Genomic DNA, 15,464 nt, shown 5'->3' on the forward strand with positions numbered 1-15,464 from the left:
AAAGACAAATGTGGTTTTTATCCATCCTCTGGACCTGCCTCTGATGCTCAGAAAGAAAATGAAGTTGATGCTCTGTACTCTTATGTCTTGAGTCTTCAGAGAAGGTTTTGCTTTTACATAGGATCCTTGTGTAATACTGCATGTAATTTTACAGATTCCTTTGTAACTCTGAAAAGTAGAGAGGAGAAAATTCCTTAGAGATGAGGCTCCTGGACTGGTATGTGCATGGTCAGGTTTATTGTTTCTTTTAATATTTTTTACCAAGGGTCTTACTTATGAAGATAACTATAATCTATATTGCAAGGTTATGGAGGAAAAAAACTCTCCTACCTTTCTTCAAAGTTCTTTTTTGGCTGTGAAGCTTGGCTCAGCAGTGCCTTTTATGCAGTCACATTGAAGAGTTGTTAAGGGATAATATAAAGGTTGTTTTTCTAGGAGGCATTTTGAAATTTTAAAAGCAATCTTGTTCCAAATGGATGAAGGGCAAAATCTAAGAGCATACAGAGATGGGAAATGAAAATAAAACCACCTTTCAACTACAATACATTCTTGCCTATTATTTTTTATAATTTTGTGCTGATTTTGATGACTTCCATTATTTTCCACTATAGATTTAGTTAATATGCATTTGGAATTAAAAAGGTGAATTTCACTTAAATTTTTCAAATGAAACAATTTCAAATCTTCTGTCAGTATTTTTCTAAGTTCTTTTCTTAACCCATTCCTTCTTCAGAAGTTTCTGATTCAGTGAGTAAGCATTTTGTTTCACTTCAAATTGAATGAAAATAAACATGTACAACTTTTTGTGCACCTTGTCATACAACTTTCCAACCAACATTTTTAGAACAACATTGTAGAGGAGATGTTCCCCTCAAAAATCCAAACCACACAAGTTCCCACAGCCCTTCACTGCATTTATGTCTGCCTAACTCTTCATGAGTACAGTCTCTTGGAGTTTCTCCTACTGTGGCTCCATTTCTGCACTATCCAGTTGTTCAAAAATACAGTGGGTGTCAGTACTTTTTAATCTGCATGTTTACTGTTCAAACAACAAAGTGCTTATATGGGGAGCCAAAAATTTTCTGTTTCTCTTGGACAACAAGTAATTCATTTTCAAACCATTCTCAGTTATTGTACGCTACTTGAGTGACCTGAGTGTTCCAGTAGCACAAAGGAAAACATTCAATTTTTGTTACCTATTGCTCTGATTTTACTATTTTTTCTAAGGTGTCGTACAGATTTAATACAACCAGCAACAGCAACGTATCATAGAACATGTTTTCTGAAGGACTAACCTATTGGGAGAAAAGTCAAAACAAGTAAAGCTGTTTAAAAATTTGAATCTCAGAAGTGCTGAACCTCATATTTTCTAACACTCCCCTTTTGGCACCAAACTCATTAGCTGTACTTCTTCACCTCATGTGACATAGGACTTCTGAGTTTCTTAATCTCTCACAGGGTGCTTTTTGAATAGCACTCTGAAGGGTGCTGTTCTGTCAGGCTCTGGGATGAGGGTAGATGCCATCACAGGGACTGCCTCACTCCGCTTGCTGTGCTGCTGTGTCTGGGATTGGGATGGTATTGCTGAAGGACAGAGTAAGGGAGTACAGGGCAGAGGGTGCTCTGGTTTCTTGCTAAATGAACACCAGCAGTGCAACTAAGAAGACAAACAAACTTCAAACAGAAAAGATTCACCTGTTCTTGAGAGGAGGTACTCTAAAAATGAAAAGATTATTTCCCTTCTGTATCCCGTTTACTTAATGCATCTAGGGGCAACTTGTGCGTTGTAAATGTCATCTTCTCTGTTATGTCAGTGAACTCTCAGCTTTCTTTTTTTGTATAACTTACTTTCTTTTCATAGACTAGCTGCCAAGTTGATGGTGTCTCTTTTGGTATCTCCTGACTCACATGCCTTCTTGTTCCCAGCTGTCCTCTGCGAACAGTATCCTGTTATGGTGCTGAACAATTAGTACTTAGCTATGAAGTTGATTTATGATGTAGTGAGGATTTACAGAACAAATAGATTATGCCCATGGCCCAAGGCTGGCACTGCCAGCAGGAAGGACTGGCAGGGCTTTTTCCATCTGGAACTATATCTCTATGCAAAGTCTCTCTGGCAATCCACAGGCATAAAGGTCCAAATTACATGTGTATGTGAGGGTGTATATATGTGTGTGTGTGTGTGTGTGCGTGCGCATGTATTCTAGATACATGTTCCAGCATATATATATGTGTTTCAGAAACAGCTCTCTCAGGTGTTTGTGTAGCCAGTTTTATCACTGAGACATTTATCTCCTCCTTGTATTGCCTCTTGTCTTGTTCCTTCCTTCTCCCAAGACACAACAACACTGTTCCCCCTCCTATCGGCACCATACTGCTATATCAGCAGAGTGAAAAAAACCCATTACCAGAAACCAAGACAGCAGCTATGAGAAAAGCATTTTATTCTTGCATGCTTTTTTTGTCTGCCTATACCAACCACTACAAAAATCCAATTCACAGGAGGCCAGCTGGCCAGCTTCTCCTGAAAGTTTCATTTTGACTATTCCAAAAAGTAGTAAGTGGTTCAGGTCACAGCTGAAGAGGACAAGTTGGATATAAATCACATCAGGCCAAGCTTAAGATATCCACAAGCGATGGCTGCACAGTTTCAGACTCTGCAGGCCTTTCACACCCAAAACATCCACTGACGTCAATGGAAATTTTGCATGATGACGGAGAGCAGTGATCATGTTGACTCCGGCAGTCAAAGCCTTGAGAGCTTAATGTTTAGGTTTTCTCTGCCTCAGTTTGTATATGCTGTCCCTCACCACACACTGAATGCTGCACAAATGCTTGACTGCATTTACCTCAACACAGCCCTGGGAAATAACAGAGTCTGTACCCTCATACCCCACTACTGAGCTGAGGAGGGACAGGCTGTCTGGGGGACTTGTCCAAGCTCACACTGGGAAATTGTGATAGACCATCACCAGAGACCCCCTGACACTCTTTGCAGTGCTTTTCCTGGGAGGCTTTTCACCTTTTCAGTAACTGAAGTGTAGTGTTGCTTAAAGTGCCTTCCAAACTGCTGGGACCTGCAGTGGAATAACTCTACTTGAGTTATATTAAAAACAATGTGGGTTTGTGGTTTGCTTTTTCTCCCAAAAAATTTTTATTAACTAACCTTTAAAAGGCCAGCATTAGCAAACCCATTCATGCAGGACACAGGTTAGGTGTGACTTAGGTGCCATTGCATCTCCCAAGCCACCCAAAACACAGTTGCCAGAAGCAGTCAGAATCCTGTTTTTGAGGATGGTGGCAGTCATTAGGTGCATGGTCCAAGCAGAAGTGTTCCTGCTGGGGTCACACTTTGAGGACACCTGCTCACCAGCCAGTCTGCTGGGATGAAAATTCTTGCAAGTGCCTGAAACACCGTGGCTGTGTAAGCCTGCTCCTTGAACTGCACATTCTCTGTCCTCATCACTCCTTGATGAATCCAGGAGGAAGAAGAGGTAATGTAGCACGGCTTTTAATCAGCAATGGTCATCCTAAAATTTGATGGTCAGCCACAGTCACAGCACAAATTAGATTTAAAGAATCAGTGTGATATTTGCTTTGGGCAGGAAGGCTATTGTAAGGGCAGAGTTACAGATCCTCATTAGGAATTCCCTCTTTCATTCTTGAGCTTTTTTGAACTCTTGAGTAAATACTGTCTGGTGACTTGCTGCTCCTCATTTTCTCAGCTTGCTTCATAATTCCCTAAGGATTGCTCCTCACACCCTGTTGTGGCTGCCTGTGCTTGGCTGTACCTGGTGCTGTTGGAGTTAATGGTCCTCTCTCTGTACTTTGTTTGGCCATGGTGGTGGGTACTGGCATACTCTTCCTCCATCACACCCCACTGTGCCAACGAATCAGTTCTGTCCAGCTCATCCTTCAGCCCTGCCCCAGACACCAGGAGGAACTGTCCCTCTGCTTGCACCAGTCCCACTGGCTTGCACTCCAGTAATCCCCAGTCACCTGTGAAGCTTTCATTCCCCTTGCTGCCCCTTTTCAGCTTCAGGCACTACTGCTGTGGAGGGGAATGTCCAGCCTAAGTACCTCCTGGCCACTGCTCTGGTGGGCTCTGATGAAGATTTGAGGCCAATCCTGAGTGCTACACAAGACTAAGTCAAGGATTGTGTTTCCTCATGGGCTCAGTAACAAGGTGTTCCACAAAAAAGTCTTTGAGTGTAACTAAAAAGCTCATCTCTGTTCAGGTGTGATGCCTGCCTCATCTGTGGGTGTTTGGGGCTTGCACATAGCAACAGTCTTACATTTTATTTGTATAATGCCAGTTGTCTAGCAGAGTATAAAGCACTTCAGGGTCTGTGTACCTCTAGGATGTAAAGGCAGAAAACGTTGTATAATGCATAACTTCAGCTGTCTGATCACTGAGTCCATGTTGTCACATTAAAAGCTTCTTCTTGCCAGAAATACTTCCTGCATTCTCCAGAATGGCACATTGCCTCTGGCTGGACCCAAGACCCACAAATGCTAGCCTGCCCCATGCAGCAATCTGAAGGCACGACTTCAGTGGGACCACCTGGCTGCTGTGATAACACACTCCAGAGTGAGCTCAGCTTGTCGTGGTGCTCATGGACAGGTGTGACTCTGCAGGAAATCTGCTGCAATGTCTGCTCACACTGCTACAGCCACTGCTGTTCCTCTAAAGTGTCAGCAGCGCAGTACTGCTGCTGCTTGACTTTACCTTCTCCCTGAGCTTTTCCCAATGTCCCATCTGAGATGGCTGGTGGTTCTGCACCCACAAAAAGAAACAACTTAGATGCAAAACTACAGTGTGTTCATGCGTAAAAATTAAATGAAATAGTCATCCTAAAGCAATCCACTTCCTGCAGCCTTCAGTGGAAATGGCAGATGCAAACCGAACAGGTTTAGTGCCCCAGGCGCAGCAAACTGTGGGATGGAGGATCACCCTGCAGGAGAAGCTGCAGTCATTTCCTTTGCTTCTGCAGCCCAAAACTACCATGGTGTTTTGCTAAGGCAGTTTACAGTATATGTGTCTTCTCTGTGGTTTGGTCTTGTTCTTTTAAACTTTTTTTTAATTTAAATGTTAGTCTAAACAGTTTCTCATTAAGACTTCTGAGTCTGTGCTAAGACTTGTCTCAAAAATGTGTATTCAGGTGGTTTGTAAGATTTTTATGATTTGCTTCTTTTGGAGCCATTCTGGTGTATTATGTAAATCTCATTTCCTGGGACCATTTATTGTGCAAACGCCTAGTTTGGCATGTGTGCAGTGCTGAGCAAAACCAATTGCTTCTGTCTCTCTAGTTCTGAGAAGTTCAGTCTGGAGATTTCTTTGTTCCATTCCAGAGAAGACAATTTTCTCATTCCATTGCCTATCAGAATACATTTTCTGCAAATGAGCTGGAAGAGATAAAGTTTAAAGGCAGAACATTAGCCCCAAACCAAATGTAGAAACTAGTAATGGTCAGTCGCAGATGCAGACATTTAAAAGTAGCAGCTGGATGCTTGATTGGCTTCTATAGCAATTTCTTGCATTTAATAACATGCTTACAGAAAAATCCGTGTGGGACGATGGGTATTAAAAAGCCACTAGAGTATTTTCGATAAGACAGCGCTTGCCTCCAACTCCAGAAACCAATGCTGTCACCAGGGCTGATGTTACCTCCCAGGCTGCAGGGCTGCCATTTCTCATTAAGTAGGGAAAGAGAGACTGAAGGGCCAGAGTCTTCAGCCCTAGTTCAGTCCCCAGTACAGACAGACTGGAGTACATGTCTGAGGAGTGACAGGTCCTTGGCCACGGGTTGGGGCATTCCTCAGTAGCAGTGCGGGCAGCAGGGCAGGTAAAGGGCACCAGCACACCCAGGACAGGTCTCAGACCTCTGCCACATGGAAGCTGAGGAGATGCTTGTGCCCTCCCAGCACTGGGAAGCAGTCTCCTGAGGAAAGCTGGAAGCAGTAGTATACAGGTTTTGTTGCAGGAGCCTCAGACCAGCAGGGCAATAAAAGCCATGTCAGGAGTCCTGGGCAGCTCTCTCCAAAGTGCTGAGGCTAGCAGATTTATTCACAGCCTTTTATGATCTGGGACACACCACAGGAGCCTCCGTGCAACTGTTCTTCTGGCATGTGAACCTGTGGTGACTCAGGAAAAAGGCGCTCCAGGACTGTCTTGATAAGTAACAGGAGCTGGCTATAAAATAAACTTGCAGGAAAAGCAAATCCCCAGCTCTCTGAAGGTGCAACCAACAGGTGGCCCTCACAGGGACTTCGCCTTTCCATGCCACAGCTTGCACATCTGTAAAGTGAGTTTCATAAACTCACCCTTTGCTTGCACTGCTTTGAAGTATATCCACCTGAGAGGCTGATTTTGTAATGACTGCCCTTTGGGTCAGCAGTGGCTCAAGCATGAGGGAAGCGGAGCTGGAGGCATGATCCTATTTTCTGGGAAACACATCATATACTTTCCTGGAGAGCATTTTTGAGGAATATATTGGATTAACTTGTGTTTTTTGCCTATGCAGCACTCATACCTACTTCCCCTTGTGAACTTAATGCATGAGAGATACTGTGGCCCTAACAGGATGAATTACAAAAAAAGTCCTTGAATTTTTTTTCACTGGGAGGAATTAAACTTGAGTTTAGTTTCCTTCCCTCTTATTGCAGCCAGGGCATCTTGTCTGTCTTCTTTTCTACAACTGGCTTGTGAGTCCTCCCAAAAGACATGGCATGACATTTTAGTCCATGTCTTTTTTTTTTTTTTTTGTACACTGAACAGAAAATGTAAGACTGTTGCACATCTGCAGATTATTTATCCATGCTGCCCTAATTGGTGCAGGGATTAGAAAAACATGTTTTGCCTGCCAATCTCTAATCAAGAAGACAGACTCACTGGCACAGTGGTGGCTTTGCTGTGCTCCAGGGAGATGATGCTCACTCTGCTGAAAATTAGGAGCAATTTAGCTAAATTCAATTTGCAGGTACAGACCTTGCAAGGTCAAAGTAAGAAGCATAGTCTACAAAATAAAAATATCACCCGCTAAGACCAACAGCAGATCCAAACCTGGTTTGAAGGAGAAGGCTACAGTATGAGCACTGAGACAATGAAAAAATTCTAACAAATGTTAACAGTCTGGAAAGGAGAAATAACTGGCCTGTACAAAGTATTCCCTTAGGATGTGTATTCCTCCCAGAAATTTTCTACTTTGCTGCATCTTTTCCAAAGATGTAATGGCAGATTCAATGGCTTACTAACCTTTCTGGCATAGGTTTGTTCTGCAGGAAGTGTCAAGAGACCAAACCCCTGACGTGAGTACTATGGGTACTTTGTCTGGTTCTTGTCTACCTTTGCCTTTCATTGGTGGGATTTGGTTTTTCAATATAGGGGCAAAAAGCATTCCTTCTAGTAGTATTGGCAGAATTTTATGCATTCTTTTGTTTTGTATGAGGTTCAAAGCAGTGGAGAAACATCCCAACCACCTAGCAATGGTCAAAAACAAAACAGGCAGTGGAAGATATTATAGTGTTAAATATATAATTGAGAACTCGATAGGGGGAAAATGGAGCTTTACTGTCATATTTTATTTGCAAGTTTCATTTGACTGCAACGCCTGCTTTCAATATGATTAATTCTTACGTAGCATGCCATTTTGGCACTGACAACTTCTGATATACTTCACTGCAGATGCTTGGTTCCAATGACAGAGTTATTTTGCTAGTATTGTGCTGGAGACAGGTCTAATCAGGTAGAGCTAATTTACCATTTGCTGGACTAATGAAGATACACAATAAAAAGAGTATGAGGAAGAACAAGAACTAGTACACAAAAGATTAACAAAACCAGCAAACAGTTTAGAGTAAAAACACAGAAAGATCGCTGTGCTTTAGGCTTTTCTGTAGCATCTTTCACTCCAGGACTATGGTTCCTGTAGTTCCATAGCAGCTACATGCTGTTCCCAAGTGACACTACTCATTTCCTTCAGGCCAAGTTGATAGGGCACCCTGTGACAAACAGCAGGGGACCAGAATCCCCATCTGGGAGAGAGGATTGCAGTCCAGCCAGTGCTGGTCAGGACTCGCTAAGCCCTGCTTGGGGGTTTGTGCCACAGCAAGGTGGGTTCACCTTGTGCTGTGTGTTTCCCACTGCTTTATTTTTATACCTACAAGCAAGTTTTCATCTGCCCCCATTGCTGTCTGCCCATGGAATAGGTTGCCCTGAAAGCCAGGCAGCCGCTTCTGCTCCCAGTTGGCATCCTGAGAAAGAGAAGTGCGACCAGGCCAAGTTTCTGCCCCTCTTTCTCTTCTTCACCATTCCATCTACCCTGACATACAGCAAGGATGTTTTCTGCGGCAGCCACCTCAACAACACCCCATGGCAGCCACATCCACTGCAGAACATCACACTGGAAATGCTTCTTAAGAGCCACATGTAACCAGGCTGCAGTGCTCTCAGTTTGCATGTAGACCTCCTCCCCACAGTGTAATCCCGCTGTTTATTTAAGTCATGAGCCTTCAGATTGTCTGTGAACATGGATATGAACACTTCTGGGTGGAAGCAAACTTTTCTGTATTGCTGCTGCAGCAATTAAACCAGTACATTTCTCTTTCAGTATCCTTCCTTTGACATTTCCATTTCATTCTTACACAGACCTTGGCTGTTGCCTTGGCTAATGCCTTTTTTTTTTAAACCAGTTGCTGTGATTACAGTGGAGCACTAGCTCATGATGGCAGAATCAAGAAAAATAATGCAGGAAGATTTATCTCAAAAATACGGCATTACACCTTGCCATGCCACAACTTCTTGCTATCTGCTGCCACCTTATCTGAGAACAGCCCAGCAATTGTAGGAATTTACTCCTCACAGAGAGGATTGCACAAAGTAAGGAATGAGTGGCTCTGCAGGGCAGCTTCTTTGCCTAGGAGGAGCCATGCTTGGCATGACCTGGGTATGCACAGGGCCAGGGCACATCTAAGCTTTGCATCAGCTTTTCCCTATAGCCTCTCTGGCTGTTGTCCACACCCATAGTCCCACTGTTCTGTGGGCAAAGCACGGTGATCCCAGCAAACAAAACTGTATTGGCAAGTGAGCAGCAGGTTGAGATGGTAGGTGAGAGCAGTAGGTGCAGGATTTCTGGTAATGGGGACAGGAGTAGGTTTGATCACTCTTTGATGACAATTTCTCTTTTAACACAGTGAGGGGGATTTCTCCTTCCAGACGTGCACTGGATGTGCCCGTGTCTGTGCTGGGAAATTGGTGGACAGCAGGAACAGCTGCATTCAAATGTTCTGTCAAAATATTCAAGCTGATAGTTGGTTTTTCTGGAGTAATCCCTGACTGTTTTGGGCTTACAGTGTAGGTTAAATCACAGTCCTGCCTTGCTTCACATAACTATTTATCTACTGTTACTCATGGACAGCTCTTCATCAAATGCTTCCTGGTACAAGCTGTGCTATGGCACCAAGGAAAATCAGTTTTCCCAGTCAGCAGTAGCAAACCTGGGGACACAATTATTTGTGAGAGTTTTATTGTACAGCACATAGTCATTCTGGTGTACAAGCCCCACAATAGCAGATCAGATGGGCACCAGCTTCCCGTGGCTGCAGCAGGAGCGGGGAGCTAGAGGCTTTGCTGCCAGCCCTGGCTCCTCAGCATCCTGATGCCCACAGGGGTGAAGGGAGGAGGATGACTCCATGCTGCTGCTTCAAGATGTTCACTGTGAAGGGACTGATGATGAGAGTGAGATTTCATCTCCTGTCATCACCTCTCCCTTTGCTCCTTCTTTGCTGTCCCTCCCACGTTTGCAGCCCCCACCTGTTTGTACCCTGCGCAGGTGCTGGCTGCTGCAGCAGAAGCTGAAACTTGTTTTTCTTCTCCTCTTTAAGGTGTGTGCCCTTCTTTCCCCAAAGGAAATGAAGAGAAGCAAAAAAGCAAAAAAAGCCATATATTTGCTGCAGACTGTGAGTGGCATATGTAATAACACTGCCTTTCTCTCCTTGTTTTAGGGAGTGCTGTCGATTTTTTGGAGACAATGGCTTGACTTTGAAGGTGTTTTTTACCAAGGCAGCACCCTTTGGTGTTCTTTGGACACTCACAAACTACCTTTACTTACATGCAATAAAGAAAATAAACACTACGGATGTCTCCGTGTTGTTCTGCTGCAACAAAGCTTTTGTGTTCTTGCTTTCATGGATCGTTCTGAGGGACAGGTTCATGGGAGTGAGGGTAAGTGACTCCTTATCTCTGTCTCCCTTCTTCATCCCCACCCTCTGTCTTCCCTTTACCCCTTGCCTCCTGCCATCTGAGACAAGCAGCACCCATGCAGACAGCTGAGCGGGCACAGAAATCCTTGTGGAGCAGGATGAGTCCTTCCCTGCAGCCTACCCAGGTGCCTGTGAGCTCCTGGAGACCCTGGCTCCCCCCAGTCTGGTGCCTTGTGCATTTTCCTTCAGGAAAAAGGTAATTTGCTCCAGAGCGTGTCACAAAGGATATGTGCTATCTCCATGCTGCTGTGGATGTGTATCGGCCTTTGCCAACCCCTTCTGAGGGACTATTTCCAGGCTGTGGCACCAAACTTAGTTATTTCTGACTGCATATTCCTGAAAACCATGGCTGCACACAATGCATTTCTGGTCCCAACCTCTGAATTTAACAGGGCTCTCACCTTTCTACATGTGACAGCAGGTTTGCAGTACAGTTATGTTTTCAGTACAGTTATGTTTTGCATCCATGTTAGTCAGCAGCAGCTGTGGACAGGAGAGGAGAGCTGTGCTGCCCTTGCCCACCTGTGGCCAAAACATGTGCATGTGTCACTGTCATGCCAACTCATAGGGACTTGCATCAGGCCAGCAGCTGTGGGCTGCTCTCCTGGTGGCACCTCAAATGTTTGCTTACACCCTTAGTCCTGCGCCCCACGCGAATGCCTGCTCCGCAGCAGCAACAGAGCCGCATGCAGAGGGTTTATCAGAAAACCCCTCAGCTCCTTGCAAACCCTGCTGCCATGTAGGCATCCCTCAGCACGTGGTGTCCTCTGGAAGCAGAGGGTGGAGGTGGGTAACCCACCAGCGCTGGGGCCAAGTAGCTCCTTCCAGGGCCAGGAGTAACTGGAAGGAAAAGGCACCAGTGTGTCCTTCCTGCCTTGTTGTACCAGTTAATATTAATTAATAATCAATATTTACAGCAATAACTGTAATAATTCCTATTTCCTGCCCATCACTTGAGGACCTCCCTGCTCACCCACCTGGGCAATGCTGTTAGTGCTCAGAAGAAGTTGTTAGCCCTCGCTGCGTGGAGCAACCGAGAGTTAACTTTTCGGGAAGTGTTCCCTGACTGGCAGGAGAACTTGGCAGGAGAGCTTGGCCAGCCTTTCTGTGGTGGCAGCCAAAAGGCTGCTCAGGGGATGCTTGCAAAATGTACCTGCCAAAAGCCCAACCTGGCCAGCTGGTGTCTGCCCACCCCCGCTACCCAGGTAGCCCTATGCTGAAAACAAATTCACTCTGGTTTTTGAGTGCAGGGGTATCCTGAAATGATCCTGGAGGCAGAGAAGTGCCACTGTTATCATAGCTGGACGTGCTGACCATTTTGATAAATCAAAAAAAAAGAAAAAAAGCTATTTTTGTGGTCTTCATCTCTCTCATGGCACTGTCAGCTGTAGCACTGGTGGGACACTAGGAGAGGAAGTGTATGAAGGGATGACCACTGCTGTCCTGCACCTGCAGCTTGCTCCTCATTCTCAATGTGCCATCTCTCACTACTGGATAATACTGTGGTGTGGAGGAACAGAAGCCAACCTGTGTGTAGGGATACCCACATGGGCATGCCCATGCTGGAGCAGAGATGCTTCTCCTGCTCTCCTGGGTGCATGCCGTGATTGAAGAGCCAAGATGGTCAGAGACTCTCCAGCAGTTCACCAGGAAGGCATGGCAGGTGACATGTCCTGGGGGATGAATCCTGCTCTGGATGCCCCCCTTCTTAAAGGGGCAGAAGGAGTGGAAGGAGCAGGGAAGCAGACCTGAGTGGTCGTCCCAGCCATGTCCAGCTGTCCTTCATTTCCTATCAGCACTGCATTGGGAAAGTAGCAATGAAACAGAGAACCAGAAGGGCCCAAGCAGTGTGGGCTGTGTAATGCTCCTGCCATGTGTTCCAGCCCCTCAATGTGGCACCTGGCACTGGTGAGGGGTGCCAGGGGGGCTTCCTGAGAACCCACCTTTGTACCCAAGAAGGAACACAGCTGTCTCCTCCCCAGGTGATGGGCCAACAAGGGACCTGGGTGCAGGGGGAAGGGGTTCACAGGCAGACGGGGCTATTCACTCTTGAGCAGTTGTGGCATCCTGACCTGTGGCAATATGAGAGTGAGGAGGCACTTGTCCCTGGGGACTGGAAGGGTACAGCAGTACTGCAACCCAGCTTCGTGTGGCACAGAGCGAGTGCCGGGGCACTCCTGTCTGCAGAGGGACATAGCATGGAGTCTTGGGAGAGAATCATTTTCTTCCCTCTTTCCTCTCTTTTCTGTACATCCCATGTGATAAGCAGTGAGCATGGCACTGCTGAGGGATAGCCTCGGGATGAACCCCAACACACAGCCCTCTTCCTGGGACTGTCAACCAGGAGGAGGGACAGTTGCTAGGGCTTTGCTGGGAGTGACCTGGGGACTGCAAGCTAGCACACAGCCCAACCCCAAAGCTGTGGTCCCTCGGGGCCACACTCTGTCAAAGCTGCTGACCCTTCTAGAAGCATCCTTTGAGAGGGTGTTTGGTAGACAAGGGCTGCAAGGGTGACAGTGCCTTGTCCTGCTGTGAGTGCCTTCCCACGCTCCTGCTCCATCCCCACACCAGCACAGCAGGGTGGACAGAGTGCCACAGCAAAGCTCTGATCACACATGTGGATGTCCTTGTTCATGCCTGCTGAAGGAGAGGCCAGTTGAGAAAGGCAACAGCTCAGTGGGGTTTAAGCAAGCACAAGTGTTCTACTTGGCCTTCAGAAGTGCAACTACTAGCTCTATAGGCACTTAAATCACAATTTGACTGGAATTTAAATGTAAGGGCAAGCTACAAGTTCCCATCCTTGCCATTCAGGCATTTGCAAAGGCCTACGTCTCCTGTAATGAAGTTGCGATTTTCCCCCTTTCCCTTCGCTGTGCCCAGAGCAAGGATCAACTGGGCTGTGAGCTGTCAGAGAAGACACACACATAATGAAGCTGTGAGTGCCTGAAGCTTTGCCTCTGCAAGCCCTGCAGCACTGAGACATCTGCAGGGAACTGCAGGCACTGTTGTGTGCAAGCAGCCTGTCACTGACACTAACAATGTGCTTGATAGGCAGGCTGAAAGGCTTCAGGAGAAGGTGTATGTGACACCTGGCATGTCAACAAGGGACTGAGAGGTGAAGCCAAGCCCATCTGACAGTTGTGACATGCTTGATGAAAGAGGCAAGGACCTCTGCCCCAACAAAACTGTTTGCAGACTGCGTATATTTGCTTTGATCTTTGACTTCAGTGTTTCAGACCATGCTACCGTGAATAAAACAGCTCAGGATCCAAGAGAGCCATTGCTTGCAAGTGCCTCCTGTGTACATAACACGTATAGACAAGCACATCTGCCTGAGGGATTTGGAAATAAATATACTATCAAATCCCAAATTGTAGTCTTCCTTTTCAACCGGGCAGAGAGACAGCTTCCTGGAAAGTGCTCTGAAGTCGATCAGCCCCTGACTTTAAAAGCAAAACTGGACAGTCTTCATGTTGCAGTTCATTAATGCGTCCTTCAGGTTTCCACCACAGAGGCACTACAGCCACCCTCTGGGGGGCTGAGGAAGGCTCCCTTCGCTGATGCACCTGGAGGTACCAGCTGGATGCCACAGCCTGGCATTCAGTTGTGGTTCCCCCTGGCTCTCCAGTGAAGGCTGGACAAGACCTATACAGCACAGACAGGAGACAGCCACACCTGAAGCAGATGCTACAAGAAACACTGCATCTTCCACTCTTTGTCATCTGGTCTGTAGCATGGGTGATGTTGAAGGGAGATACAAAGTTGCCATCTTTCAGATAGGCCTGAGTCACGTCTCTTGCAGCTCTACAAAGAGCTGTACTGAGTCAGAGCAAAGGTGCCTCTGGGCCAGAAGCCTGCCTCCAGCAGCTGCCTGTTGTGGACACCTGGAAAAATCTATATAAATAGGAAAAGCCTATAATGATATTTCCTTATGAGACTTTCCAGCCTCCAGCAATTTGAGGCTCAAGGACTTCCTGAGATGGAAGCAATGTTTCTATAGCTAATAGTCATTGATGTATTTTTTTTCTTCCATGAGTTTATCCTTATAAACTTTTTACATCCACAGTGTGCAAGAGCAAAGCTTTCCTTCACTAAATTATGTGTTGGGTGAACACAAATCTCTTTTTCTGCATCTTTTTCTGCACCTGCCTCATGCTAGTCTCATTGAATAACCTTTTTTCTTATGCCTTTGAAGCCCTGCAGAGTGTCTGAATCTTTACTTGACAAGCACCAGCACATTGGTGAGAGAACTGCTGAGCTCTTTCAGTGCTGCCTATCTGAAACAGCCCCATGTTGCTGTAGAGCCATGAATCGGCAGGGTTTCTCTCCCTGCATTAAAGAGAAGCCTGTCCAGGACCATAGGGTCCAGTTACACCTCTATGAAACTTCAGTGTAGAAATGATGCCACACAGCTGTGCATGGAGAGACCTGATGGCCACAGGACTGCAAGCCAAGATGCTGTATCTGAACCTCTCCAAATCTGTGGTGTGCATACCCAGCCTGTGCAGCTTGTACAGGGCTCCTGATCAGGTCATAAATCAGATTCTTCAGAACTTGCTGTCCCTCAGTTTGGGCGTGCAAGGGGCTGAGCAGCTAGGGGAAACTGTCCCTCCATAGCCTGCTGAAACTGTGCTTGTGCCGCATCTTGAACAGCAGTACAGCAATTTCTGGACTCAAGTCCCTTCTTGTTGAGATGTTATTAGTAGCTGTATTTTCCAGGCAGTGTCAGCTTCCACTGATTTGGACTTTTTTCTAGCCTTATGCCACACTGCCATTCTACAGCTACACCTGTTGAGAAATTGATACGGTTTTGTTTGCATTTTTCTGTAAGGGGAAATTGAAGGTGTTGATGTCAGTGTGCAGGAGGGATATGCTGGATGATCATCTGCTTTATAGGTGCCCCCTGGCACCAGCCCCAACTCAGGGAAGAGGCTGCTGGTGCTGCTGGAATGGGGACCTGAAGCTGGTAAAGGGGCTACCGTCTTGCTCATCAGGCAGCAGCAGAGCTTGGCACACAGCTTGCATCTTAACTGCAGTGCCAGAATCTCTGGTAGGGAACAGGAAAGGTGGGAAGAGGCCTTTGCTTTTGGATGTGTAAACAGCTGCAGCCTGTGAATGAGGCTTAAAACACTGGTATGACCCTGGGAGAGGGGACAGTTGGCTGGCACTTAACTCAGCTGTGTGTCAAAATAAACTAATATACC

The 15,464-nt window shown here is 46.2% G+C and overlaps 1 protein-coding gene across 2 annotated transcripts in view; it reads left to right on the plus strand.

Annotated features, from left to right (window-relative positions):
- The window catches only part of SLC35F3 (solute carrier family 35 member F3), a 169,401-nt gene that overhangs the window by 146,038 nt on the left and 7,899 nt on the right, over window positions 1–15,464 (plus strand). For both annotated transcript variants that reach the window (XM_051783207.1, XM_051783208.1), the window contains one exon: window positions 10,003–10,222. In XM_051783207.1, coding sequence (XP_051639167.1) covers window positions 10,003–10,222 — 220 coding nt within the window. The remainder of the gene's footprint in view (window positions 1–10,002; window positions 10,223–15,464) is intronic.

The sequence above is a fragment of the Manacus candei genome, unplaced genomic scaffold (assembly GCF_025592945.1).
Source record: "Manacus candei isolate 608988 ecotype Guabito, Panama unplaced genomic scaffold, ASM2559294v1 h1tg000017l, whole genome shotgun sequence".
Taxonomy (NCBI): domain Eukaryota; kingdom Metazoa; phylum Chordata; class Aves; order Passeriformes; family Pipridae; genus Manacus; species Manacus candei.